The sequence below is a fragment of the Vigna radiata genome, chromosome 5 (assembly GCF_000741045.1).
Source record: "Vigna radiata var. radiata cultivar VC1973A chromosome 5, Vradiata_ver6, whole genome shotgun sequence".
In the NCBI taxonomy this organism is placed as follows: domain Eukaryota; kingdom Viridiplantae; phylum Streptophyta; class Magnoliopsida; order Fabales; family Fabaceae; genus Vigna; species Vigna radiata.
The window spans coordinates 17,491,479-17,519,028 of record NC_028355.1 but is presented as its reverse complement, the minus strand read 5'-3'; the positions used below and the strand labels follow the sequence as shown (position 1 = coordinate 17,519,028).

General features: G+C 31.1%; 3 protein-coding genes across 3 annotated transcripts; 1 reads left to right on the top strand and 2 right to left on the bottom strand.

The window, feature by feature from the left end:
* Positions 1-279: 279 nt before the first annotated feature.
* LOC106759764 (probable sarcosine oxidase) lies at positions 280-3,149 on the bottom strand. The gene is made up of 2 exons (XM_014643098.2): positions 1,822-3,149; positions 280-603 (listed from the first exon to the last, which is right to left on the bottom strand). Exon 1 carries the CDS (start codon positions 3,001-3,003, stop codon positions 1,822-1,824), a length of 1,182 nt encoding a protein of 393 aa, XP_014498584.1. The 5' UTR covers positions 3,004-3,149; the 3' UTR covers positions 280-603.
* A 9,955-nt stretch (positions 3,150-13,104) lies between these two features.
* LOC106761313 (probable cyclic nucleotide-gated ion channel 14) lies at positions 13,105-17,247 on the top strand. The gene is made up of 7 exons (XM_014644853.2): positions 13,105-13,650; positions 13,755-14,310; positions 14,569-14,781; positions 14,887-15,188; positions 15,340-15,451; positions 15,778-16,014; positions 16,157-17,247. Exons 1-7 carry the CDS (start codon positions 13,622-13,624, stop codon positions 16,868-16,870), a joined length of 2,163 nt encoding a protein of 720 aa, XP_014500339.1. The 5' UTR covers positions 13,105-13,621; the 3' UTR covers positions 16,871-17,247.
* Positions 17,248-17,747: 500 nt separating this feature from the next.
* Positions 17,748-21,712, bottom strand: LOC106762502 (probable xyloglucan glycosyltransferase 5). The gene is made up of 5 exons (XM_014646461.2): positions 20,493-21,712; positions 19,702-20,010; positions 19,321-19,611; positions 19,018-19,131; positions 17,748-18,891 (listed from the first exon to the last, which is right to left on the bottom strand). The coding sequence occupies exons 1-5, from the start codon at positions 21,216-21,218 to the stop codon at positions 18,247-18,249; spliced, it is 2,085 nt and encodes a 694-aa protein (XP_014501947.1). The 5' UTR covers positions 21,219-21,712; the 3' UTR covers positions 17,748-18,246.
* Positions 21,713-27,550: the final 5,838 nt, after the last annotated feature.

Here is a 27,550-nt window from a genome sequence, read left to right as displayed (position 1 = left end):
AAAAAAAAGGTTTATAAATTTATTATTTTAAATAAAAAACGGTGTTAATTCATAATGTGAATTGATATTAATGTTATTAGTATTTCCTCAATAAACTCATTAAGACTTTTCAACAATTTTAGTGATATATTAGGAAATGTTTGTCCATTTCTCTTATTAGTTGAAATTCTATTAAATAAATGAAATATTATATATATGATAAAACCTTTATTATTTATTATAAACCCGGTGAAATTGAGTTAAATATGTTAGTAGCTTTGCAAACCAACATATTAAGGAGATTGAAAAGCTTGAAAGACCCATTCAGGAGGAGGAAGGTGAGTTCTTTTTGCACCGTTCCAACAATGTATCAAATCAAAGCCTAAACATAACAGGCAATATGGATAAAACTAAGGAAAAAAAGAGAGGAAACATGGGCCTCTGAAACTGAAGAAGCACAACCTTAGACGACAAAGAAAATAAAAACCCACAAATTTGAAGTATTTGATACCGACCTAGGTACAAGCCCAAGAAGAAGCAGATGTCCAGTAGAAAAAGGATATGTCATGTAGCAGAAGATGTACTCATGTCCATATTGTTAGAAGTGGAGTCTAACCCTAATATCTGCAATTAAGTTTAACTCTTAGTAAAATTATTTTAAACCTAACTCAATTTTATAAAATCAGTTTGTAGAATAAGATTTGTATCCACTTATGTACACTTGGGACTTCCAACATATAAATGTGTAAAACTAAATATTGATGTAATAACAAATTAGTTAAGTTTAACTCTTCGTAAAATTATTTTTTAAAGATAAAATTTCACATTTTAAAAGAGACATTATCATATAAATTATCGATCCTTTAAACTTTTCATTGAAATTGATCAATGCACCTATCTTAAAAAATTTTGTAACTACATAAACTATTATCAAATATTATTATTTTATATTTCATAAATCAATCAAAACCTAAATTACAAAATCATGATCATAAAACATTTGTCTTTCCATATATATATATATATATATATATATATATATATATATATATATATATATATATATATATATATATATATATATTTAAATCTACAAGACTCTTTACGTCAATTTTTTTTTAATACACCCTCTTAATATTTACTTCAACACACATGATTCTTAAAGATAGAAAATCTATTAACAACTATAAGTTTAACATAACCAATACACATACATCGATGGGTTTGTGTATAGTTGAAGGTGTAATCAGCTTATAAAAATGTAAATGAACATGTTTTCACTAATCCGAATTACAAATTATTGGTTCAAACCGTTGTGACTGACACGTAATTTAAAAAACATGGCTTACTGTGATTGGAGTGCTTTCATGTGATAGACAGCCTGTCTTGTGTTTGGATTTTAGTATATTTTCCATAGTATATCTCAGCACGCATTTCTCAGACTAAATAGCCATGTACAAAATTACAAAAAATAAAACCAATTTTGTCCTACAAAATTATTTTCTTGGCATATGTATAGACACACAAGATTCCCTTTGCTGTATTTTCTATTTCTGTTGTCGTTCTACTATGGCATCGTTAATAGAATAATAGAATACGGACATGTTTAACTCTTATTTATTTTATTCACCATAAATGCTGTCATACGCGAGCTTTGAGTTTCATTTCGTAGCTTGCACTTTCACTAACACTTTATTTAAATACAAAGAAGCAGGTTTAATTTAATATTATTTGATATAGAAAAAAATCAGCAAACCTGGGCTCACAGGACAGAAACATTTGAAGGAAACAAACAAAGGCAAATTGATAAGGTGATATGAGATGTGATGTGAGAAAAGATACCTAAATCTTTGAGGTTATCTTGAATCTTTCAATCGTGAAATGTTTGAGATCAACTCTTTTGGCTTCTCCATCGGCAGCAAGCTCCGTCAAGATCCTCCCAATAACCGGAGCCATCTTGAAGCCGTGACCAGAAAACCCACCTCCAATTACTATGTCCTTTCCGAATTCACCACCCAAGAAATCAATGACGAAATCCTCATCCGGTGTCATTGAGTACATACAAGATTGTTTTATTACAGGCTCACTGGAATCAACCATGCCCGAGAACCTTTCTCCCACCCACTTTTTCAACTCCTCCATCATCACTGCCGGACCCCACGGTCTCTTGTCAGGGTCGCATGGATTCCCTCCATGTACCCCAACCTTAATCAACCCCGGAAACTCCAATGTTGGCGTTCCGTAAATATAAGTGTTTCCAAAAGACGCAAACGTAGGAAAGCCGGTTCCTATTTCAAATTTTCTCTCCTCCCCCTCTTTTATTCTCCAGTAACAAACGTGTGTCTCCACGGGCACTATAGGGAGTTCTACCCCGTTAACCGTTTTAACTAATTTCTGTGTCCAAGCACCCACAGTTACCACACACTTTTTACCGCGAAATCTCTTGCCGCTTGCACTAAAAACTTCAAGACCCTCTCCCTCTTTGCTTTTCTTGATGTCCACCACCTTGGTTTTGTCCACCAAGACGGCGCCGTTTTTGTATGCCAGTGTCTGGAACATGGCGACGGCTTTGCTTGGCTTGATGACACCACCATACTCGTTGGAGACACCCACCCAATCTTCCGGGATGTTGATGCGGCCGTCGAATTTTTCCGCAACCTGGCGGGGGCGGAGGAGTTGGAAAGGGATGGCGTGAGTCTGACAGTAGTCAACGACGGAACGGATTGTGGGATCGTGAGAGGAGCCCATATCGAAGTGTTGGGCCTTGAAGTATACCTGGTAGCCCATTTGGGCCTCGACCTCTTGCCAGAGTTTGTAAGACTCTATGACTAAAGGGTAGTAGTGTTTTTGGATGTAGGTGACGCGGATTGTGCGGGATTCACCGTGGGAAGAACCGCAGTGGTGGAGGAAGTCGAATTGCTCAAGGAGAAGGGTTTTGAGACCGCGTTTGGCGGCGTAGTAGGCAGTGGCGCTGCCCATGACGCCAGCTCCGACGATTATGACGTCAAATTGGGACTCTTCCATGTTGATACTCTCTCTCCCACTCACTGCAAAATGCTACCGAGAGTGTTGTTGGCGGTCGATACCTTAATATAGAGCGTAGATTCTATTCTCCTCTCTTTTCTCCTATGATGTAAGAAAATCATTTTCCTTATTACAAACATTCAAATAATCAGATTTAATATGTAGTGTCAAAATTTAAGGTTTATATATCATTCATTTTATATTTACTTAAACAAAAGTATATATATTGGTCAAATTCTCTGCTAGTTGTTTTAATGTTATCTTTTCTTAAACATTTCAAATGCTTATATTATACTTTTTAAATGTATCTTAAAATATAAAAATCAGTATCTATTAATATATTTTTAAAACACAATAAATAAATAACACAAAAAAATAAAAACTAAATCTTGTACACACTTAAAATTGATGAAAGTGAAAATAGCTTAATTTATTAAATCAAGGAACAAAACCTTATTTCTTTTTACTATTTCACCTTAATCAAACAAAGCCTTATACTGTTTCTATACTGTAGCGTAGTGTCAAAGTTTTTGTTTATTTCTTCTTTTTGTCACTGTCTATTTTTAATTTACTCTATGCATCCAAACAAACTTTCATGATTATTACCACTTTTTTGCCCTGCAATGGCTTATGCTTTTATTTGAATAAATACAAAATACTTTTTGTTTCTTAGAAGTAAAAATAAAAAAATAATCACAAACGTTCATTTAATAAAAATAAAGTAAAAAACGATTAATGTAATAATAATGTGATAAAAAAAATGTAAAATGAAAAAAAATGAGTGTATCTTAAATATTTATTAAAATGAAATAGGAGTATGAGTTAGGAGGTATTAGAAGTAAAAGAGAAGGTGAGAGTTTTAAATAACGATATAACAATAATTTCAGAAATGACACATTAAATTAAATACATTTAATATTTTTTTATAATTTATTTACTTTAATTAATAATATATATTATATTGTATGACTGTCTAGTGAAATATAAGTTCAGTGATTGTAACATCAAACAATAAAACAACCGGTTATAATATAAATAAGATTAGTTATAAAAAATAATTAGGTTAATTCTAAATCAAATTACGAGTACATCCGTAATTGAGAGTTTCTCTCAGTCATAAAAAGTTCGATATTTAGATAATTGAAATTTTTACTATGCATTTATTGACAAACTATTTAAATATTTATCATCAAATTACTTCCTACAATGACACTTGAAGAAACTTGAAGAAACTGGAGATATTTAAAGACTAAATTGTGATCTAAACTAAGAATAAAGAGACAATTTGTATCAATATATATATATATATATATATATATATATATATATATNATATATATATATATATATATATATATATATATATATATATATATATATATATATATATATATATATATATATATATATATATATATTAAAAAAAACTCATCGGACGTTAATTCAACACTTCGTCGTTCAACAATTAACACAAATTTGATCATTTATATAATAAAAACCTATTCATCATATATTATATTTACGTTTATTCTTTCAAATAAAGATGTGATATAACTAATCTAATTTTCTCAATGAAGATGGTATACATATGCCAAAAGTAAAAAACAGAGACATTATATTATTCAACTTATGTTTATAAACTTTTATTATTATTGAATTTTTTAAAAATATTAGTTATAGTTTCAGTCCAATAATCTTACATTACTTAAAATTCAAAGTCAATAAAAGTTAAAGTAAAAAATAATTTAAATTTACATTTCTTTTTTAATTTGCTATTATGCTTTTTACAAATGAATTCTATGAAGGAATTTTAGCTCATCTCAAATGCAAAAAATAGTAAGGATAACTTAAATGTGCTTAAGAACAAAAACAAATAACTAGTTTTTAACAATAAATTGATTTTATTATAAGATGTTAAACATGATTCTTTGAAGATTGAAAAGTGAGATTGACATGAAACAAAGGCACTAAAATAACATTAAAAAGTTAAAGAAATAACATTTCTTTCATTCATTCTTTCTTTTATCTCTTTTCTTCACATTTTTAATCATTCAAATAAAAATAAAATAAAAACTCAACCAAAGTGAACAATGCATGTTTGATTTTATTAACGAAAAAGACAAAAAAACACCAATGATAAGCTCAAAGGTTGAGGTGGATGGATGAGATAAGGAGATCTAGATAGAGCCCCACCAACAATGTCGTATTATTCATATTTGATCAACACTTTTTTAATTATTTAATATGATTGCTAATATCTTATTAACTTTTTTATTTTTATTCAATCATGCTTAAAATCACTTAAAAATAAATGCAAATCTTATTATTTAAAATCTGTAATCATTTCAGTCAATACTAGTTTTTCTTAAGATAATATTCTTAAATAAACTTTAAACTAAATAGAAAAAAGTAATTCAAAGAATGTAAGGACTAAACCACTTATGTTATAGAATAAAATATTATATTTTAGTTTATCCAAAAAAAAGTGTCTTTAAAGTGAGTAAATTTGAATGGTCCATAGATGCACAACTTGTTTCAGTCTTGAAGCAATTTGATGAGAAAAGAAAAGATATAATGGACCACAACTCAACCACATAGTTGTATGGTATGAGACATCACTTTCTCTGACTCACACAATCTACCAACAAGATTTTGCACAAAATGTTTCCATGAATTTAAACACATGCATCATAGTTTTAATCTTTTGTTTCACATGGAAACTTTGCTTTGGTAAAAGATAAATTATTGGATAAAACATCTTGGATTTAATTATTTTTATTAAAACTTAGATGATTTTGATAATATTGTTTTAACATTTTATAATCCAATTATTGTTATTAGATCCTAAGAAAAAAAATTAGATTTGAGTCTGACTCCTTAAAGTAATATTTATTTTTACTTACATACTATAACATTTTTGAAAATGATTGTTCAGTAATGTATTATGATAACGGGTAAAATCATTTCAACTTCATATAATATTGATTCAAATTCATATTATATGATGCAACTAGACTTCTGATTATTAAAAGAATATTGAAAAACAGGGAATATATAAGGAAAAAATTAACAGATGTAAGAAGATTTTCTTAAAATATTTTTTTAAAATATATTTAAAACTAGCAACTAAAATATATTTAAAAAATCTTTAAAGTAAGCCTTAATAAAGATGATTATCTAAAATTAACAGATGTAAGTAGTGTTTTTGGTATTATTACTTTTTTCAAAATATATTTAAAACTCTAGCAATTAAGATGTCTCTATAAATATGGACTATTAGTCTTCATCTTATTTATGAAGATTTTGTTTTGTGTAGGAACTTTTACTATGAATTGGAAGACGAAGCCAAAATATATGTAAAAATGTTATAATCCTTAATATATAAATAACAGCATTAAAAAAACATTGGAGTATTTTTATAATAGTTATGTCTTCTAATATATTTTTATAATATATTCAATAATTGACTTACATAAAATACAAATTGTTATAAAAATTTAGACTAGAATTGCAGGATCTAATTAGATCCCTTTACAAAAATAGGCGTATGCTGCTTAATGTGACAAATACACGGTATTCTTTAGTAAAAGGCGAAAGAATAGTTCGCTTTGTATTTATCACACAGCTCCGTGCTTTGAAACTTCGAAGCTTTCTCAATTTATAACAGATAAGTGATTTTCACTTTCTGTATTGATCAGTGTGGGCTTTCCCTCACTGATGATGCTAAGTCCGAAGTCACACTCTTCCCTCATAGCTTTGCTCCTTCAACAATTCTTCTTTCTCTACTTCTTTGTCTCATTATCATTATGTTTTCTTCACTGATGAACTTTAAAAGTTGTTCAAGTTTGTGTTTTAATCATGAGGTACTATTTGAGATTGGTAAGATCTGGTAAATTGTGTAAAGATGCATGTATATTCAATCTCTTTCTTATTAAATACAAGTGTTGCATACAAGAGTTTCTCACCACGATGACTTTCACAATTCCAAATTTCAGAAAATGTTCACAAAATACCAATAAAGAACACTACAAGAGGAAACTGCACCAAAATAACATGGTAAAATCAAGTTGAACATACATAGAAAAAAAAAATCATTGTTTACACAAAAAATATATTTTGTTTTTCTGCTACCTTTACCTTCTAGCTTCACTAATAATAAGTTTAATTTTCATTTTAAATATTGATAATTTATGATTAGTGATATTTTAAATAAGTTTAATTTTCATTTTAATTTTACACAAATATATTTTGTTTATTATTAGTGATAGTTTAAAATAAGTTTAATTTTAATTTTAAATATTGATAATTAAATGATACTTTTGTATAAAATTAGAGTCTTTTAATATATGGTAAAAAAATGAAAAACTTTCATCAAAATTCTTAAGTGCATTCTTATTTACTATTGATTTATTCATATTAATTGTTGATTTATTAATGTATTTCTAATTGTAATTGATTTTTTATTAAGTAATTTGAATGATGGAATAACTTTGTATTTTTATGTTCGTTTTATTTTTTTAATTAGAAATCTAAATTTTTCATGTTTTATTAAAATTCAAAATAGAATAAATAAAATTTATGAAATTATCAAAATAGTTTATGTTCTATGTAATTAATTGATCAAAGTCGAAAAAGAATAAAACATATTTCACTATAATAAAATATGACGATACATTGTTTATAATGATATAATCTTATTAAGACATTTATAGTCATACAAAACTAATTTTATTAAATACTTTCTTGCAAGAACAATAAGGTCCATTCACAAAAGCAGACAGAGCTGAAATGAACACATAATTACATGAAGATTTGGACTATAATTGCAGGATCTAAAGAGATCCCTTCCCAAAAATAGGCGCATGCCGCTTAATGTGACAAATACACGGTATTCTTTAGTAAAAGGCGAAAGAATAGTTCGCTTTGTATTTATCACACGGCTCCGTGATTTGAACTTCTGAAGCCATTTTAATTTATAGCAGATAATTGATTTTCACTTTCTATATTGATCAGTGTGGGCTTTCAATAAGTAGAGAGTATATCTGTGATGCGGCTAAGTCCAGACACGCTTCTCCCTCCATACCTTTGCTCCTTCAACAATTGTTCTTTCTCTACTTCTTTGTCACATTATCTTTTATTTTATAGGTTTCTCTTCTTCAAACCAAAGTCATCTAAAATGTCATTTTCCTTTTGTTCTCAAAGTCTCTTTTTGCTGTTCTACACTCATTCCAATAACTGGTACTCTACACTTACCTCTAGTGGCTCTGAAAGGCTAAAAACCGTTAATCGCATCCATGTTTGCAACCTGTGTTAAGTGTTATTGGGAGAGATAATGAAGATGAATTCCCTTTTTTGGTAGTCAAAAGAAGAAGGTTAAAAATTCCTTGATAATTTAGGTCTCCTTTTTTAAAATTTAATATTTACAAATCAAAAAGAAAAACCTGAATTTTGAACATTTCACAACCTGTTTATCCACAATACACGTAATGCATGTTTTTATCTGAAGTCTTTTCACTTCATGTCTATGATGGAAGTAAGTACACTATTGTTAATGAATTGGGTATATTGTTTCTAGTTATGAGTGCATCAAATGTGAAAAGGTGCTTAGATGTTTTTCTTCCCTTATATTGTTGTAGTTTAATGAGAATCTTTGTTATTTTTATCCTTTTATATTGACTTTGTGGAATGACTCTGATGCATTTGATACAGAAAAAACTGTATGTGATTAACAGAGGATATTGATTAGCTTTCTCTGACCTTAAAGTTAACATTGATATATTACATTGAATTAGGTCATCAAGCAGTATAGTTTCAAACAGAGTTGAGTTTTTTATACTCTTTATATTGTAATAACTGAATTCATCGATGTTATTTATGAATTGTGTGGGTTTCTATGAGAATTTCTGATTATCCCTTAATTGACTTTGATGACAACAGAAATGCACAAGATGATGATACATGCATAAATGATATGTTTAGCTCTTGAAATGTGATGATAATTTATTGGTGATGTGTTACATGCTGTTAGTAAGAAGTTTCTTGCTAATGCAGTGTTGTTTCCTCAGTTTCCACTTAACATCTTTTCTTCAGTTGTCTTTTTATTCTTTCTGGTCTGGACAATATTATCTCAATATTTTACAAAGTTTTCCTACTCAACCTGGATTCTAAATTACTTTCCTGTTTACAAATTCATTCAAAAAATTATTTAACTGAATAGCAGGATCCTCTAAAGAAGATCCATGTCCAAAAATTGGCGTATGCCGCTTAAAGTGACATGTACACGGTATTCTTTAGTAAAAGGCGAAAGAATAGTTCGCTATGTACATATCACACGGCTCCGTGATTTGATAAAAGCATTCACGTTCCTTTTTATAGCATAAAATCTAAGTTTAACTTCAAACGTTTCTGATTTGGGCTTTCTTAGAAAACACTCTACTATAAACACACTGCTTCAACTTCATCTTTAAAGCAATTTTATTTTACTTCCTTTCCTTTTTCTTTCTTTATTATCTCAAAGTTGAGGAAGAAGAAACTAGACCACAGTTTAACTGAACTTGTGAGAAAGGAAGAACCATAGAGAGGAAAAAAATAGAAAGAATGTATTGAATATCTCTCCAATTGGATATTTCCTCACATTCCTGTTTTAAAGTTCTTTCTCTTAGGAGTTTATAAGCCTATATAAGCTAGCAAAATCTCCTTTTCCTCCATTCCTGTATTGACTTATGCCACCAATTACTATTCATGTTAATAATGTTTCATCTATAACTGTACTGGTTATTATTGATTAATTAAGAGTATTTTCTTTATTTATAGAATAACAAAATGTGAAGAGGTTATGCAGTTGAGAGATGTTAAAATAGGTTTATATTCGTGATTTAGCATGAGTGTAAAATGGGTTAAATTGGAAAAGGATTTAATCTTTTTAAATTTAAATCAAACTGAATTTGGTTCGTTAAACAGGTTTGAATCGAGTTATAAGTGAATTTATGTAATCTATCAACACAAATCTTGTTATAAAAGTTGAAAGAGTGTTACAAAATTGTATATATCTTCTGGTACGATTCTCGATGGTTTGTTATTTGGTTTATTATTAAAAGTCTTGGTAGTTAGTTGTGTGACTTTCTGAATGTTGGTGGTAAGCTCACGAAACTACCAACTTGTGTCTTTCTTCATATTGGCTTTCATCGGTGTCAATACTGGTTAAAAAAATTTTTAGCGAATATTTTATTAGGAACGAAACCAATTTCATTAGTGTCAATACATTGTTACTGTCAATCAACAATAATAACGTCTAAAAACAAGAATTACAATGAAAAAATAGACATATACAATTGAGATACAGTTTGATTAAGCAGTTGCTAAAGAATGAAACTATTTCCATTGATTGTGTGAAATTAGAATGGAATTTAGCAGATCCTTTAACTAAACCCTTAAGAAAAAAATATGATCTTAAAAACATAGAAGGAAATGAGACTTAAGTTATTAGCAAACAAACAAGTGATGATAACTCAACTTTTGTGATTGGACCCATGAATAAGGTTTGTATGGATAAAAATAAGTCACTTGTTAGTTTTGAAAACACTTAATTGGTTTTAAATCAAATATATTCATTCTTATGGTGTGTGTGTGCGTGTGTGTGTGAAAGTGTTAAAAACTATATTATTCAGAGATTAAACTTTGTAATTAAAATTTTATGTGATAAAAGAATTTTAGTTTAAACAAATGTTTTGATGATTTTTATATCTCTCATAGGTGGTGTGTGATTTGCAGTATACACTTAATGAAATCACTTATATGAGTATCAAGTGAGACGACTTTCATGAGATCTTGACATCATCTCTATAACACTCATGAATATCGGACATACACATGACCTAGCTTTCGTAACACAATGATAACAACAAATATTGTGGAGTGTATTATGATTGATAAACCTCAAATATTGTGGAGGTGTATTATGACTAATAAACCTCTAAGGCACGTCAATTTTCCTTAACTCATACAGCTTACTGTATTAACTACATTGTGTGTTAAATTTTTCAATTTAAGATTGATTCATATAACTTGATATACCTAATTTAATACATCACATCTTATAAAATCCAATAAAATTCTTATTTTTCTTCTTTCATTTTTTTTTTCTCATTTTTTGTAATATGCTAGGGATTGTAATAAAAATTAAAAAAGTATTACAAAATTGTTTATATCTTCTGCCAAGATTCTACGTGGTTTGTTATTTGGTATGTAACCAAAAGTTTTAGTTGTTAGTTATCTAATTCTGTGATCGTTGTTAGCCAGCTTACGAGACAACCAATTCTGTGTTCCAAGTTTTTCTTCTTCTCCACATTTCAAGTCCTACACAGGGTCTATAAATAAACCTTGATTTACTTTTCCAAATAAATATTTCTCTCATTCTTTTTTTTTCTATTATTTTCTTCATTTTCTCTTTTCTTTCTTATAATATTTTAGATTAACATTTTGTACAACGGTCAACTAGTATCTTAATGTTTGACCGAGAAAACAGTTGCTTTATAAAACTTAGGAAACGAACAGAAATCTTAAAAACAGTTAAGACAACTCACTATGTAAGTGGATGAGTCATAACATCGCATTTATAACATTAAAACGAAGAAAATAAAATATGATTCCATAAATTCATAATATTCAAAATAAATGTAAAAGTGAATCCAAAATTAACCATTCCAAGTTACATATAAAAAAAATGGCATGGTAATTTAGCATAAATATTTAAAAACTTTACTGAACGTTTTTTATTTGTTTCAAAAAAAAATATTAAAATTAAAAAAAATAGAAATATTTTTTTAAAAATTACCAGCTTTGTATTTTACATTGTTTACATGGTTTTAGTAACATTTTATTTTTTGATGTAGTTTTCACATCTCAAAATCAAGTTTTAGTTCGAAACTTACTATTACAGTGATATTTTAGAAAAGCATACTACTAATCTTTCTCATAAAAGTAACATATATAGGTTTAAAGCAACAAAGTTGGTTTCTTTTCTATTTATAAAACCTTTTTTTTCTTTAACTTGATAAACTGAAAAGAAAAAGTTTCATAACACAACTTTTAACTCCAAAAGTAACAGTTTATTCAATAATAATACTTCAATTCTTAAGACAATAACTTCAGAGGTTTCTTTTTTATATATTCAATCTGTATATGTATTTCTGACAATTGGATACATCTCTACATTTTGAATATGCATAAGCTCCCACTATCAATGTGTAACATGACATCTACATTCATTTTGTCACAATTAAACACTTCACCAATAAGATCCAAAATTATTGATAAAAGTGTTGAGGATAGCACGCATCAACAAAAGATAATTTCTCTTTCCATTTAGATAATGATGGCTTTACCCTATACATCCAAAAGGGAAAGAATTTCTACATCACCACACCAATCACTGCATATGTTAAAAGTTGCAAAATGTTGGAGGTCTCACATCGATTAGAGATAAGACCATTTAAATGTGGGGTTGAGTTAAGCTTAAACTCTACTTCTAACATGGTCATAGAATATGATTATCACCAATTAGACCATAATTATGTTATTTTTCATCGAAACTCTACTCAGAAATCTACAAATATAAGCCTGAGATAAAAAAAAAAAACAGGTAATTGCATTTGTTGTACCATTAAATCTGAATGGTCAAATTCTGAATTCACTTTGGCATCAAAGTATCTTTAAATATCTTTCAAACAGTTTGGATATGGACGAGTAAGATAAACTTTGGAATCCTCAAACTACTTTCTAGACATTAGATATAGATATGGACCCTACGTCCCAAAATGCTCATCACATTGGTGCCGTTGATTGAGGTTTAGCAAAAGCTGAGTGAAAAATCTTTAAGATTCTGAACTTTCTCATCCATATTTTATTATTTTACTACCTATGTTAGTTATATTAAAACCACATCGATCTTTAGAAAATGTTATATTTGTTAATTATATATGCTAATTTTGTCAATTATTTAATGGTTGCTTCGTATAAAACGTCAACGTCCACCTCATGAGTGCAGGCCACAAGTTCATATACATTATTTTGGCCTGCTTCTTCCTATTTCTCCTTTATTCAGAAAAGAACCATTAAACTTCATGAAAAATATCTTCATCTCTTAAAATTTATATTAAACACATAAATCAGTTCACAATATTAAAATGTGAAAATGGAAGTTGGTGTATATGTGGTATATGTATATGTAGTTTTGTCATGGTTCCCACTTCCCACGTTTACGCTTGTCCATTGTGAGCTGTGTTAATGGCAGGCCGTTTTGGTGGTTACTCTTCCGTTGTCCACGGAAGCATTCAAGTCAAACCCATTTTGTCCAAATCCAAAACCGTATCTTTAAGCTTTGGATTGAATCAAAGCTTATCATTCCCCTCCTTTACCCAACTTGTCTTTTTTCTTCAAAATCTTATTTTGGTTGCATTTGCATACGAAGAACGAAACTCGTTTCATTGATCAGAGAAGAAGCATGCAGTGTGCTTTTCTTCATTGTCATGTTGCAACTTGCAATTCAAAGCAATGAACTTCTCAGTAGAAACAGTATCTGTTTGTGCTTTTGACTGTAAAACTCCATCTAATCATAGTAATGGAGCAGAGATATGAGAAGTTAGTGAGGTGCATTCAATACCATGGTCCTTTTTTTTTATTCTTTTTCATTCAGTTTATACCCTTTGTTACAACTTTGATCAGATTTGAATAGTGGTTTTGAAAACTCACAGGTTCTCCAGTGATGATGGTAAACAGAGTCTTGAACTTCCTTGGGAAAAGCCAGTCTCTCACAAACACCATGAGAAGGCATTCACAGTGTATCCAGAATGCAAAATGAGTCTTGGTGACAAGAACAGAATGAGTATCAAAATTCCCGCGCTTGCAAAGTTTAAGGTTTTCCCAGAAAACCATGAGCCATGGAAGAAGAAAATTCTTGATCCTGGCAGTGATGTAATTTTGGAGTGGAACAGGGCATTCCTGTTTTCTTGCATTCTGGCACTGTTTGTTGATCCGCTGTTTTTCTACCTTCCTTCAGTGGCAAATGATGGGAAATCGTCGTGTATGGCTACTGATTTGAATATAGGAATTGTTGTGACATGTTTCCGAACATTTGCTGATGTTTTCTATCTGCTCAACATGGCCATCAAGTTCAGAACAGCCTATGTATCACCGAGTTCTAGGGTGTTTGGTAGGGGTGAGCTTGTTATGGATCCTAGGCTTATTGCAAGGCGATATTTGAGATCAGAGTTTTTCCTAGATCTTGTTGCTACACTACCTCTTCCCCAGGTATCACATATGCTTCTGCTTTAGTACTCTCATGTTAGCAAATAGTCCCACATTGAATAAAGACCATGTAAGTTTTTGTATCAATTTGAATTCAACCTCTTTCTTCCTTCTTTTCATAAAGTAGGAAAACTCAAAAATCTAATGTTTTAAAACTGAGTTAAAAATGGTGTAGAGATCCTTTGGGACTGGTTTTGTCATCTGGCTTTGTATATTTGTCTCTGAAAGTGATGTTAAATGACATATTTTCTTTGTTGGCAGATTGTGATTTGGTTTATCATGCCAGCAATCAGAAGCTCCCATGCTGATCACACCAACAATGCACTTGTACTCATTGTTCTGCTTCAATATGTCCCAAGATTATATTTGATTTTCCCATTAAGTTCTCAGATTATTAAAGCGACTGGAGTAGTTACAAAGACAGCTTGGGCTGGGGCTGCTTACAATCTTTTACTTTACATGCTAGCTAGTCATGTATGTTATGTTTTCTTCAATCACAAATTGTCTTTCATAATTACAAATCAGTTGTTATCTCCCAGCATATCAGATTTTTAATTATTCATTACTCCCTTTTCGTAGGTGTTGGGGGCATCATGGTATCTGTTATCAATCGAAAGGCATGCCACTTGCTGGAAATCTGAATGCAGAAATGAAAGCCTCCCTGTAAAATGTGCTCTGAAGTACTTAGACTGCAGCACTTTAAACCAGGATGATCGCATGAAGTGGGTAAACAATACTTCTGTGTTTGGTAACTGCAATCCTCAAAATACCACCAATTTCAACTATGGAATTTTTGCAAGTGCAGTGGAAAATAATGTTATCTCCTCTGTGTTTATAGAGAAGTATCTCTATTGTCTGTGGTGGGGTTTGCAGAACTTAAGGTCTGGTTCCACAGCTGTTGTTAACCATATCTGAATGCTCAGTTATCTTTCCTTACACTGTAGATGAATATTTGACAAAAATTAAACTGAACAACACATGTCTGTCTTCATTGTTCATATATTATTAATCTTTTCCTTTCTGTATTTTCAGTTCCTATGGCCAGGGTTTGACCACAAGCACATTCATCGGGGAAACTGCATTTGCAATACTCATGGCTATTCTGGGTCTGGTTTTGTTTGCTCACTTAATTGGTAACATGCAGGTACTTAGAATCTTCAAATCCACGAAACTCTACTTTCAAAAGTAATTTTGTTTGCAGCAATTCTATGTTTCTTTACATTTCTAATACTTGAATACAATAAGTACCATCCAACACACTTTTTACCTTTTTACTAAAACCATTACACATGGATTCTTGTGTCTTCAACATAAACTCTGAAACAGTTGCAATGGTTTGTCATCTTGGTCATTCTCATTTCAGAAGGAGTTAATATCATCATCAGACAAGTTTGATTAAAGAAAACTGTTTCCTATAGCCTAAGCATCCTAAATTTATATGAACACCTAAGAATGCTGAATTCAGTGCAGACCTATTTGCAATCCATTACTGTGAGGCTTGAAGAATGGAGGCTCAAGCGACGTGACACTGAAGAGTGGATGAGCCACCGTCAGCTCCCACAAAATCTGAGAGAGCGTGTCAGAAGATTTGTTCAATACAAGTGGCTTGCAACTCGCGGGGTTGATGAAGAAACAATCCTACGTGGCCTGCCTATTGACCTACGTAGAGATATCCAACGCCACCTTTGCTTGGACCTTGTTCGACGTGTAAGTTTTCTCACAATAAATATTCATCTATCATGCTATTCTCTTTTCAGCATGAAATCAGCATCAAGAAATGTTCAATAGTTTAACTCGACCATGCATAAGGACTACACGTAAACTCATGCTATTTATACACCAATTTCAGGTTCCTTTTTTCTCACAAATGGATGATCAGCTACTTGATGCAATATGCGAGAGATTGGTATCATCTTTGAGTACTCAAGGCACGTACATAGTTAGAGAAGGAGACCCGGTTACAGAGATGCTCTTTATCATCAGAGGGAGACTTGAAAGTTCAACCACAAATGGAGGCAGAACTGGTTTCTTCAACTCCATTACCTTGAGGCCTGGTGATTTCTGTGGAGAAGAGCTACTTGCTTGGGCATTGCTTCCAAAATCCACTCTCAACTTGCCTTCTTCTACAAGAACTGTTAAAGCCCTTGTAGAAGTTGAAGCATTTGCACTAAGAGCGGAAGATCTTAAATTCGTGGCCAATCAGTTTAGACGTCTCCACAGCAAGAAGTTACAGCACACTTTCCGTTTCTACTCTCACCATTGGAGGACATGGGCAACATGCTTCATTCAGGCTGCTTGGCGCCGGTTCAAGAAGAGAATGTTTGCCAAGAGCCTAAGCTTGAGGGAATCCGAGTCCTTCAATCACTATCAACATAATGAAGAAGAGCACAGTGCAGTGACTTCAAACACTGCACAAGTAAAACAAAACCTAGGTGTCACTATACTGGCTTCAAGGTTTGCTGCAAACACCAGGAGAGGAGTTCAGAAGATGAAGGATGTAGAGCTGCCCAAGTTGCAAAAGCCTGAAGAGCCAGACTTTTCAGTAGAGCCTGATGATGACTAGATAAGCATTGCAATCTACAGTTCCATGACCATCTTCAAGAGTTAAAATCACTATTCCTCTCACAAATAATTCGGGTCAATAGCTACAATACGTGTGTATTATTTGTTTTCTGATAGAGAAGCTTTCGGGTTTTCTCTTAGCCTGAACCTTCTTTGGGGTGGTACATCTCTTAACCTATACTTTACCACTTGCTTTATGATATGTGATCCTATTGCAGTCAACATAGTTGATGTCCCTACGATCGACTTCTAGCAAGAAGTTGCTTTTGTGTGTTTGCAGTTTGGTACATCTTCACAAAAAAACGATTTTTATCTTGTATATTGCAGTTACCTGACATACCACTTGTATATTACGCTGCACCATTGTTCTTGTTTGTATACTTTTCTACTTGTTCCGGTCTTACTACAGCTCTGTTGATTCTTGCTTTTACATTTTCATTGTAATTTAAATATACAATGTATTTTGACTACTGTGAAGACTTAAAGCATTCTGTCATTAAGTTTTTTCATGTTATATTCAGATTAAAAGGATTTCACAGTTGAGATAGGCAAGACAAAATTTATATGGGGTGTTCAATATTATGACCGACATATCCATCCAAAGAAATGGCCTATTACGTACTTGCTTGCTAATGGCATGTGCATAAGTTGTTGTGTCAACAGATTCACTGCCATCAACATTTTTGGCCGGTCACATTTTAGAAATCAGTTTTTAAGAACACGAATCTCTTGGAGGGACCACAGCAGAAATGATCAGGCCACTTAAGCTTGTCTCCACTATTTGCCTGCCGACACCATTTCATTTACCCGATTAAAGCCATGCAATTAAAAAACAAGAAAATTGCCAAGGAACAGAGAACAAAGGGAGGAGGGAAGAGTTGGAAGAATAAAATTTATTGTTTAAATTAGATAACAATGAATGTACAGAAAGATGTCCTGATTTACACACTCTATTTACTATGAAGGCACCTATGATTCGACATATATCAAGCTAGATGCACTACATCCAGACATTTGGAATCAGAACTTCCATTCCCAATAACACAATGAAGAAAACTGAAGATTTTATACACTTCCTATACCATTAAACAAATATTCAATACCTGTATGAGTACAATGTGAGTAGTGCCCCTATAAGGAATACTTGCGATGAATCGTGTGAATGCAAAATGGATATAAAGTTGGGTAACTGAGGAACCTTGCTTTGGTACTTGCAATCAATTATGCCTTCGATACACCTGTACTGTGAATTTTTGGAAAGAAACGAAAGAGGATTTAACTATACTTCTTTTTTCATTTTGTTTCTGGACTGCAACTTGGCTGATAAACCAGTAAAAGGAGTTTTCCAGTCATCGTCTATGCTGTTTTGAACGAAAACTAGCTCATCTGCTCTCCAATCAAATCAAGCCCCACAAGGAGGAAGGTCACCCCTTGGAAAAGCAGGAAGTAGAAGTGAACTCCCTGTGCAGATAACAGACTCCTGATAGAAGCTGTGAGAAGGAGGAATGCCAAAGTCAGCTCTTTCTTATATATCTTATTAGTTTTCTTAACAGTTCTTGGAGCTGCTTCTTTGTTCTCCACAAGCTTTTGTGACTCCATAAGGTCACTGTCGGAAGCTCCTCTATGAATCTTTTGTTGTTCTATTGACTTGGCTTCCCTTTCTGCAGCAGCCAGTAAATCGGACTCTGATGACCTGCCAGCTTTCTTTGTCACAACCCATTCATAAGAACTTCCTAATTGGAAAAGCCCAGATACCATTGCATTGAATTTGGTGACGGACATGGTGTTTTCGAAAAGGAGGTAGGGAACAATGAAAGGAAAAGATTTTGGAGCAGGAAGAATGTTAAGAAGTGACATAAACACAGGCACATAGCAGATCACCCACAAAGGAAGCTCTGCCTCTGGTACAAACATGGTTAGAGGAAGAATTATGCAAAATAAGGTGAAGGAGTAAAAGGGAAGGATCAGTTTCCTCAACAGAAAAAATAACAGGATTAAGTTTGCTTTCTTCCATGCAGACACCTGCAGTTATAGAGCATTTTAAAGTTATCAGGTAGTGCATATTATAAGCTACAATTCTAAGTCATCAGAATATGCTTTTCTTCATCACTACTCTAACTATTACTTCAACATGAGTATCAGATATACCTTAGATTTCACAATTGCCGGAAGACACAACCTAAAAAGTTGCATCGGACCTGAATGCCAGCGGTGTTGCTGCTTCCTGTAAGCTTCATATGACTCTGGAACTTCACATGGTACCTGAAAATTTACAGATTTAAGAAATTCACGATAGTACTCCAGGAACTTCAGGTGAACACACAAGTTAAAATCCAGAAAGGTGACATAACTAATCACATCATGCATATACAAGAACACTACTCTACAAGTGCGTTATCTACTTGCAAAAGAAAGGAGATATGGATGGAAAAGGTTGTCATCTATGATCACCTTTACATCATTTAGGAAGACAAATTTCCAACCATTGAGATGAGCTCGGACAGCAATGTCCATATCTTCTACAGTTGTCCTCTCAAGCCAGCCCCCGGACTCTTCTAGGGCCTTGATTCTCCAAACACCAGCAGTTCCATTGAAACCAAAAAAACTGAGAAATACCCCATTCACCTGCTGTTCTACCTCAAAATGAAAGCATAAGTTTATGTTTTGGAGACGTGTCAATAGATTCTCATCCTTGTTCACAAAAGACCATCTAGCTTGGACCAAACCTAGTTCGGGATTGTCCTGTAATAAAAAAAAATTGCAAGATATAAAAATATGTTAAACATGCTTCCCAATAATTTTTCTGAATATGTTAGAAGTTCTTCACTGAACCTTGAAATGTGGCACAGTTCGCTTAAGAAAATCAGGATTTGGTTGAAAGTCTGCATCAAAAATAGCAACAAACTCGTAGTCTTTCACATAGTCACAGCTCATTGCAGAGTTAAGATTTCCAGCTTTGTATCCAGTCCTTATTAAGCGATGCCTATAGATTATATTGATTCCCTTCTGGCTCCATTTAGAGACCTCTTCCTTAATTAACCACTGTATGCTCTCATCATCAGAATCATCAAGTACTTGAATCAGTAAACGATCCCTTGGCCAATCAATGCCACAGACTGCAGAAATGGATTGGTCATACACCTGCATAAAATCAGTGCATGCAAAGTAAGAAAATTATCTGTCTATTAAGTGTACTTATACGTTGCCATTCATTATAGGTGTTAAAAAATTACTAAACACAACACAACATCATGAGAAAACTGTTTCGCCCTTCTTAATTACTAAGGTGGTGTCGATTTCAGAAACCAAAAATGACGTTTACAATGTCAAGTATGAACCTAAATGGAACTAGATGTCTGGACGCCAGATTATAAGTTTACTTCCCTCCTATTTTCCTTTCTTTTTTTAAGGTGTATTCATACAATTCTTAAGCATTACAAAAAAAAAGGTACTCCGAACATTCTATTTACTAAGTTCTATTTTATTATGACATTTGCAAAATCTATTCCTGGCTTACATAAATTCAAACTGAAACGAATATATTGAATTCGCTGCAAGCTTATTACTGAAAAAATAACTTGAGTTGGCACAAAGGAAATGCTGAAATTTGGTGTAATTCCTACCTCTCTCTCATTGCACATTGGAATTTGAACCAGAACCATGGGATAATTGCTTGCAGATCCTTCAACATCATCACTCTTGAATGGATCCCCATTAATCTTTGGCTTGACCTTCCTGTATTTGATCCAAAAGCACCCCAGGCAAAGGACCATGCGATCCACAGACTGGATAAGAAACAAAACAACACAAAATTTGGAAAGTGCCTTTATAGGAGGAGCAATGTACTCAGCACGAAACGTCAACCAAGCAACATAAGCCAAGTGGAGCAATCCTTCCAAATCAGAAGTACGAGGAATGTGCAAAGTGGGGTTCCCAAAATGCCAACCTTGAAGGTAAGCAACAACCTCAAAGGCCAGAACTGCCAAGGATGTCACTAGGAACACTCTAATGACTCTAAACAGCAACTTGCCTTTTTCCAACTTGTCACTCTCACTCTCCATAGCCACACCTTGTCCATATATCAACCTCTTCTTAATGGCCCCCAGCAACGCCCAAAGAACAGTGGCTAACCAAGTGACACAGCCAACAGCACGGTGAGCCCTGAGAAGCAACACCCATGTGACTTGCTTAGCATTCTTGCCACGGCTTTTCTCAACTGGCCTGAATGCAGCATCTGCACCATTGATCTCCACAACAGAGAAAGCGGGGTTCTCCATTTTCACCACTACCGGTGTTCCCTTCTGTGTATCCTTCGTCCACCAATTGGAAAAGTCCAGCCTCGGAGCCATTTTCACACAATGGTGAATTGGACACAGGTTCACACTTCACACACTGAACAACACAAGTATGCTACTGTGTGTGTGTGTGTAGATATACTCAGAGCAAGGACTCAACACACCAACCTCATCAATATTTTCTAGCACACATCATAGTAAAGACTAAAGAGAAAAGACTCAGATCTGGAAACTCATGTAAAACACTGCCCTAGATTCGAGATTGCTCTTATTGGATGGAACCCTCTTGAAGGCTCAGCATTTAACAAAATGCAACACATAAAAGCCTAGAACGTGAATTGAGAGAGGCTCTTTTGTACTCCCAAGGATATCTAGAAGGCACCTAACATGGGAAAGTCACATTATGAGGGAAGGTATCAGCAGCTGTAAGACTAAGACGCTAACTTCCAAGTTGGTTTCCCTCACTAAATTCACTTACCCTTCCCATCCACTTTGACTCCAAAGAAAAAAGAATACAAAAGAATAACAGAAGTTTTTCTTTCTACAAACACCTTTCAGTCATGCTTGAGAATAGTAAAAGAATTATAGAAATGTAAAACTTTAATTTTAGCATTTATTTAAACAGTTGAGTCAGTTTATTCACTGTTATCAGTGGTTACATTATGTTCACGGAATCCCCTAAACTAAGGGAAAATTAAACTTGACTAAGAAATTTCACATGAAGGAAACATAGTTGAGTGGTTTGACTGGAATAGAAGATAAGATAACAATCATGAAACTTAGTCTCAGAGTAAAAGTAACAATTTAGAGCATATTAAATTTTAACATCAAAATGATAAAAAATAAAGAAAAAGTTACACAACAGATCGAATAGTTGGAAGATAAGATTGAAGATTCCAGGTGCAGTGTGATTTATGAGTGTGGCTACCAGAATAACAATATTTATTTAAAATATTTGAATGATAAAAGAACAACTATAATAAAGGTAAGAATAGCAATAATGCCAATAACCAAAGGTGGGGATGAGACGCGTGTGAAAGGCTAAAAAGGGAACGGTGACTATTAAAAGGACCATGAAGACCAAAGCAAACTTTGCAAATGACATAAGCCAAGCCATCATCAATGTTTAAACCTTTTTACTTTTAATTATTGCTTGCAAAAGATGCCTTGATTTGGATTATTAGAGGCCAAGAGGGGTTAATGTGCATTCTGTAAAAACCAAAACATTATTTAATGGAAGCTTCTTGAAGAATATTCCTTTACATTACCAGGAGACAGAACACAAACAAGGTTAAAAACTAGAAAAAATGAAAAACCTCACATAAACTCTGGTCCCACAGGGGAACCCATGTTACCCAAAATTGTAGGATAAGCATTGTCAAAATTCCCTATGCAAAATTGGTGACAGATAAATTTAGGAATAGCAGAACAGAATAGAAGAGGTTTTGGTGCTGGATCTGAAGTCTGAGTGGATTTAGTTGTCACCAAAAGAACATAATTAATTAATACAAATCCAACGAGAGTAATAAAGGGCCACCAGAATAGGATAAGCAAACAATTGAAAAGTATTTATTGCAGTGGGCATTTACACCAAACACTGAGGTTAGTAATTGCTAATTAGATATAATATGTGTGGAGAAAATTAATTTGATGCAGAATGGAGCAACTACATATATAATAATCAATGAAAGATTATTTACCAAGTGAGCTAAAGCTGCATCTTCACGTTTTTGTATATTTTTTTGGTATCTTATCCTATCTTACTATCATATGACTGAAGTGAACACCGACCCTTTTATATCTGCTTCTAGTTCTTGCATAAATAACCTCAGAATGCCACTGTATATACATACATTACATACCAGTGTATATATGCCATGTGTGGTTTCATGGCAAAAGTATATAATATTATAATATGGATGGATATTACAATTTTATTTTGGCAAAAATTATTATATTATTACTATCTCAATCTCAACTCTCCTGATATATAATTATTATTGTTAATTATTTTTCTAAAACTATTATTATAATTTTGTTCTTAAATAACATGTCGAAGTATTTAAGAAAAAAAGTTACATTTAAACTATTTTTAACCTGTGAAATTATTAAATATAGTAGAACAAGTATATAAATGAGTATAAGTTAACTATATTTTCAGTTATAAAAGTTTGTGTAACTTGATTTTTAGTAAGGAGAAAATTAAAATAGATGTCATGTTTTGGAGATAGAATATACTATAGATAGATATATGTTTTAAGTAAAATATAAATTAAGGGATAATTATTTTTTAGGTAGATGTTATATATATATATATATATATATATATATATATATATATATATATAGTCAAGGATTTAATCTAGTTGCTACTTGTGTCACTTGTTGATTTCACCAATAGAAATAAATTACAATGTGTTTAAGTAAAGAATGGACATTAAAAAGAAGACAGGGAAATTAACTCAAGAGAAAGGAAAAGAAAATAATAATAATAATAAATAACCCCTTATTTGATTCTTGAAAGGAAAAAAAAAATACAATTTTTTTAGAAGGTATCAATATTTAAAAATCACATTAAAACAAATGTTCATAGGCATGAGAAAGAAAATTTATAACATTAATGAAAAGAACAAAAGTTCAAATACGATTTTAAAATAGTTTAATTCGTATATTTTAAAAAAAAATAAAATAAAACAGAAGGGAGACAGAAATATAAGTGGTAGGAGCTTTTAAAACAAATATCCTTCTCTCTTCTATCCCTTTCAGATTTTGAATTAAATAAGTAAGTTAAATTAAAAAAGAAAAAAAAAACTCTACTTTCCTTTTTTTTTCAACTCATTATAAGAAAACATTACTAAAATCCTTAATTATTAAAAGTTTATCATAAATTAAATTTTGAAAAAAAAAGTTTTGAGCTAACTTTGAACAAATTTAGGATTCTTTATCTTAAAAAACAGGTTATTTAATTTGTCTCGTTAGTCATTATTGTGCATTTATCTCCTAATTATCAATCATTTGTTGTTTTCATTAATTAGCCTTGTCTGAGCAATTTATAATCTATTGGAGTATTTAGCACCATAAATATTCAAAAAATAATACTTTATTTATAAAGTATTTATTATCATAAATATGGACTTTCTTTTTATTCGTTGAAAGTTTCTTAATTTTTTAAGCATTTTATTAACAAAGTATAAAAGAGTTGCATTCATTAGAGTTGATATGAATGTTTCTTTTAGAGCAATAAAGGTATTTTAGGTTGGTTGAAGATGGTTAAAAGAAAAGAAAATAAAAATGTATGATGTTGTTTTTATTTTATCTAATAATTTTATATCACTTAAGGATTAAAACTCAAAATCGTTCAAATATTTTTTTTTTATTTTTCAAGATTTTTTTAAAAAATAAAATTATAACTGAATTTTATATTCCAAAATGAATAATATTCCAGATGAAGAATGACTAACCAGTTAAGCTTTGTATTGAAAATGAATCATCAATCCTCTTATATCTCAACTAAGTCTTAAATCTCATGTTTTTAATGATATGATAGTAAAATTATATGATTTTTGTAAGTGTCATGAATAGTAGATCTTCCATTTTTGCATGTGAGACTAGATTGACCCGACAACCTAAAATCTTGACAGACACTATCTTAGCTGGGTTTCAAGAATTGATATGAAGTATGAATGAACGTGTGCATCACTGTGAAGAAGCTGTTTTTGTTTGCCCATTCTAATCTCAATATCACCTTTCTCTTCCATCAATCATAATCTACATTATAATCTAAAAACTTATAAACTTAAAAATGTTTTTAGAAGACATTTTTTTGGATTTTGTTAGAAGTATATTTTGAACTTAACTCATTTTTATATAATTAACTTGGAAAATAAGATTTACATTCACTTATATATATTTAATTAGTTTTATATATAGTCAACGTAAAACTTTATGTCTATAAATATGATAATATATTCTTAAAAGTTTCATTGCAATTTTTTTGGGATCATTTGTTTCAACTAGCAAGATTTAAAAACTATAACTTTAGAATTTTAATTAATCTTGACAACAAAACATACCAGTCACAATGAGTATATATCAAACTTGGATAACGTCAAAATTAACTCAAGATAACTTAGGTTTTTGACCCAAACTTTCACTAGCCCTTTATCATAATCTTTTATTGAAAAAAAAAAAAAAAACTCATACATGAGTGAAAGTGAATCTTAAATTAATGATGATATTTTAATTTTTTAACAATTTTTTTACAAAAGGACACCTATCATTATTTCATTCGTCTGTTTAAATTTATTTTAAAAAAATATTTAAAGCGAATCAATTATAATCCTAAATTGTTAAGTATGTGTTATGTGTTGTTAAAAAAAAATTATTAAAAGAATTTTTTCAATATTAAATAAGTGACTGGAACAAAAGTTTAAGGTATCATGTGAGTAAATAGTTTTACGCCAGAAGATATTATTCTTTTCTTAAGGTAAGAGCAAAATCTGCAACATAACTTACTTTTTTATGAATTCTTGTAACACAGGAAAATGGAATAAGAAATATTTGTCACATGATATATATATATATATATATATATATATATATATATATATATATATATATATATATATATATATATATAAATCACATTCAATAATTTTGTGTTGAACAAAAGTGGGGGCGGCTGAATTAAATTTCACACTTGCCTTTTTTTTTTCTTTTTTTCGAATATGAACATATTTATAATTAATTAAAATAATATTTAAAAAAAAAGTAATAAAACACATCACGTAGCGAGCAGCCTCTGTTTTCAAGAGAACTGCAGACAGAACACGAGGTGGAGGACATAGATGCCACAACAAACTAATTAGATCAAATATCTTCTTTTCATTCTTTCCTATTCTATACATCATAACATCTCACTCAATATTTTCCTTGTTTCATATTTATATAATCATCTTCTAATTATAATGTTCAATAATTCAAATGTAAAGTTGGAATCTAAGTGATAACAAGTAAAATAAACAAATGAAAAGATATTTATATAAAAGTTTATTAACATATGTCATCTCATTATCGCTAACAACTTAATGCTGATTGAAAAAAAAAAATCACAATCTTTAAAAAAAATAATATAAAATCATATTAAATAAAAAAACAATAAAGCAAATAAGAAAATTGAACACATGGAGATAAAACAAATGCTATGTACTTAGGAGTGCGTGTGCATGCTCTACGTTTGGTAGCCTTTCATTCTTCGGATAAAGATATTTAAACAACATTTTTTTATAACATATGAACATCATTTACGTGTCAATTAGTTTAAAATTACTCCACAATCAATAATAATAATTATAAATATCATCATGGACCAATCACTGAATGATACGTAAATGATGTTCAAATATTGTTACAAAATGTTGTCTAAGTATCATTATCCCCAATATACTGAGAATGCTAGTTCTGTATTTTTCAATAGTTTCTCTCTCACCTATTATTATTTATTAACTGAAATTAGTGTTTCTTATTCTTGCTCTCATTTTTATGAGTTTCACTTTCAAATTCCTACTTTTATACATCAAAAAATACTCAACATATAATACCTATTTAATTTGACATTTTAACAGAATTATGATGTACCATTTAAAATAATTATAACAAAAATTTTAGGGTTAAATATGTTTTTAGTTCCTATACTTTGGGGCGATTTTGGTTTTAGTCACTCTTTCAAACTAAGGTACAATTTAGTCCTTCAACTTTAGAAAACTCTGGTTTTAGTCAATTTTACCAATTTTTTTTAACTTTATTTGCTGTTTCAAACGCGTTTCATTATAGCATTTGGATTGTTTACACTGTTTGACACACGTTACATTATAGCATTTGGATTGTTTACACTGTTTGACACATTTTTGCTTCAATGTTAACTGAGAACACATTTTTGCTTCAATGTTAACTGAGAAACGCGTTTGAAACAACAAATAAAGTTAAAAAAATTTGGTAAAATTGACTAAAACCAGAGTTTTCTAAAGTTGAAGGACTAAATTGTACCTTAATGAAAGAGTGACTAAAACCAAAATCGTCCCAAAATATAGGGACTAAAAACATATATATAACCCAAAATTTTAAAAATATTATATATTTATTTAAGAAGACAGTCTTCTCAAACATTGAGTTAAGGAGTAAAAATGGTCGTTAATTAAATATATTGAGACCTAGATTTCGTTGAAATGCAAAAGGTTTCAAAAGTACAATTTTAATCCAATAATGCATAAAAAACTTTAACAATATTTCCCGTGCGAAGTTGGACACGCACCTAAAAAAATCAAACGAGAAATAATTAGTACAGAATATTAAAAAGTTAAAGAAATATACATTATCGATGACCTTTT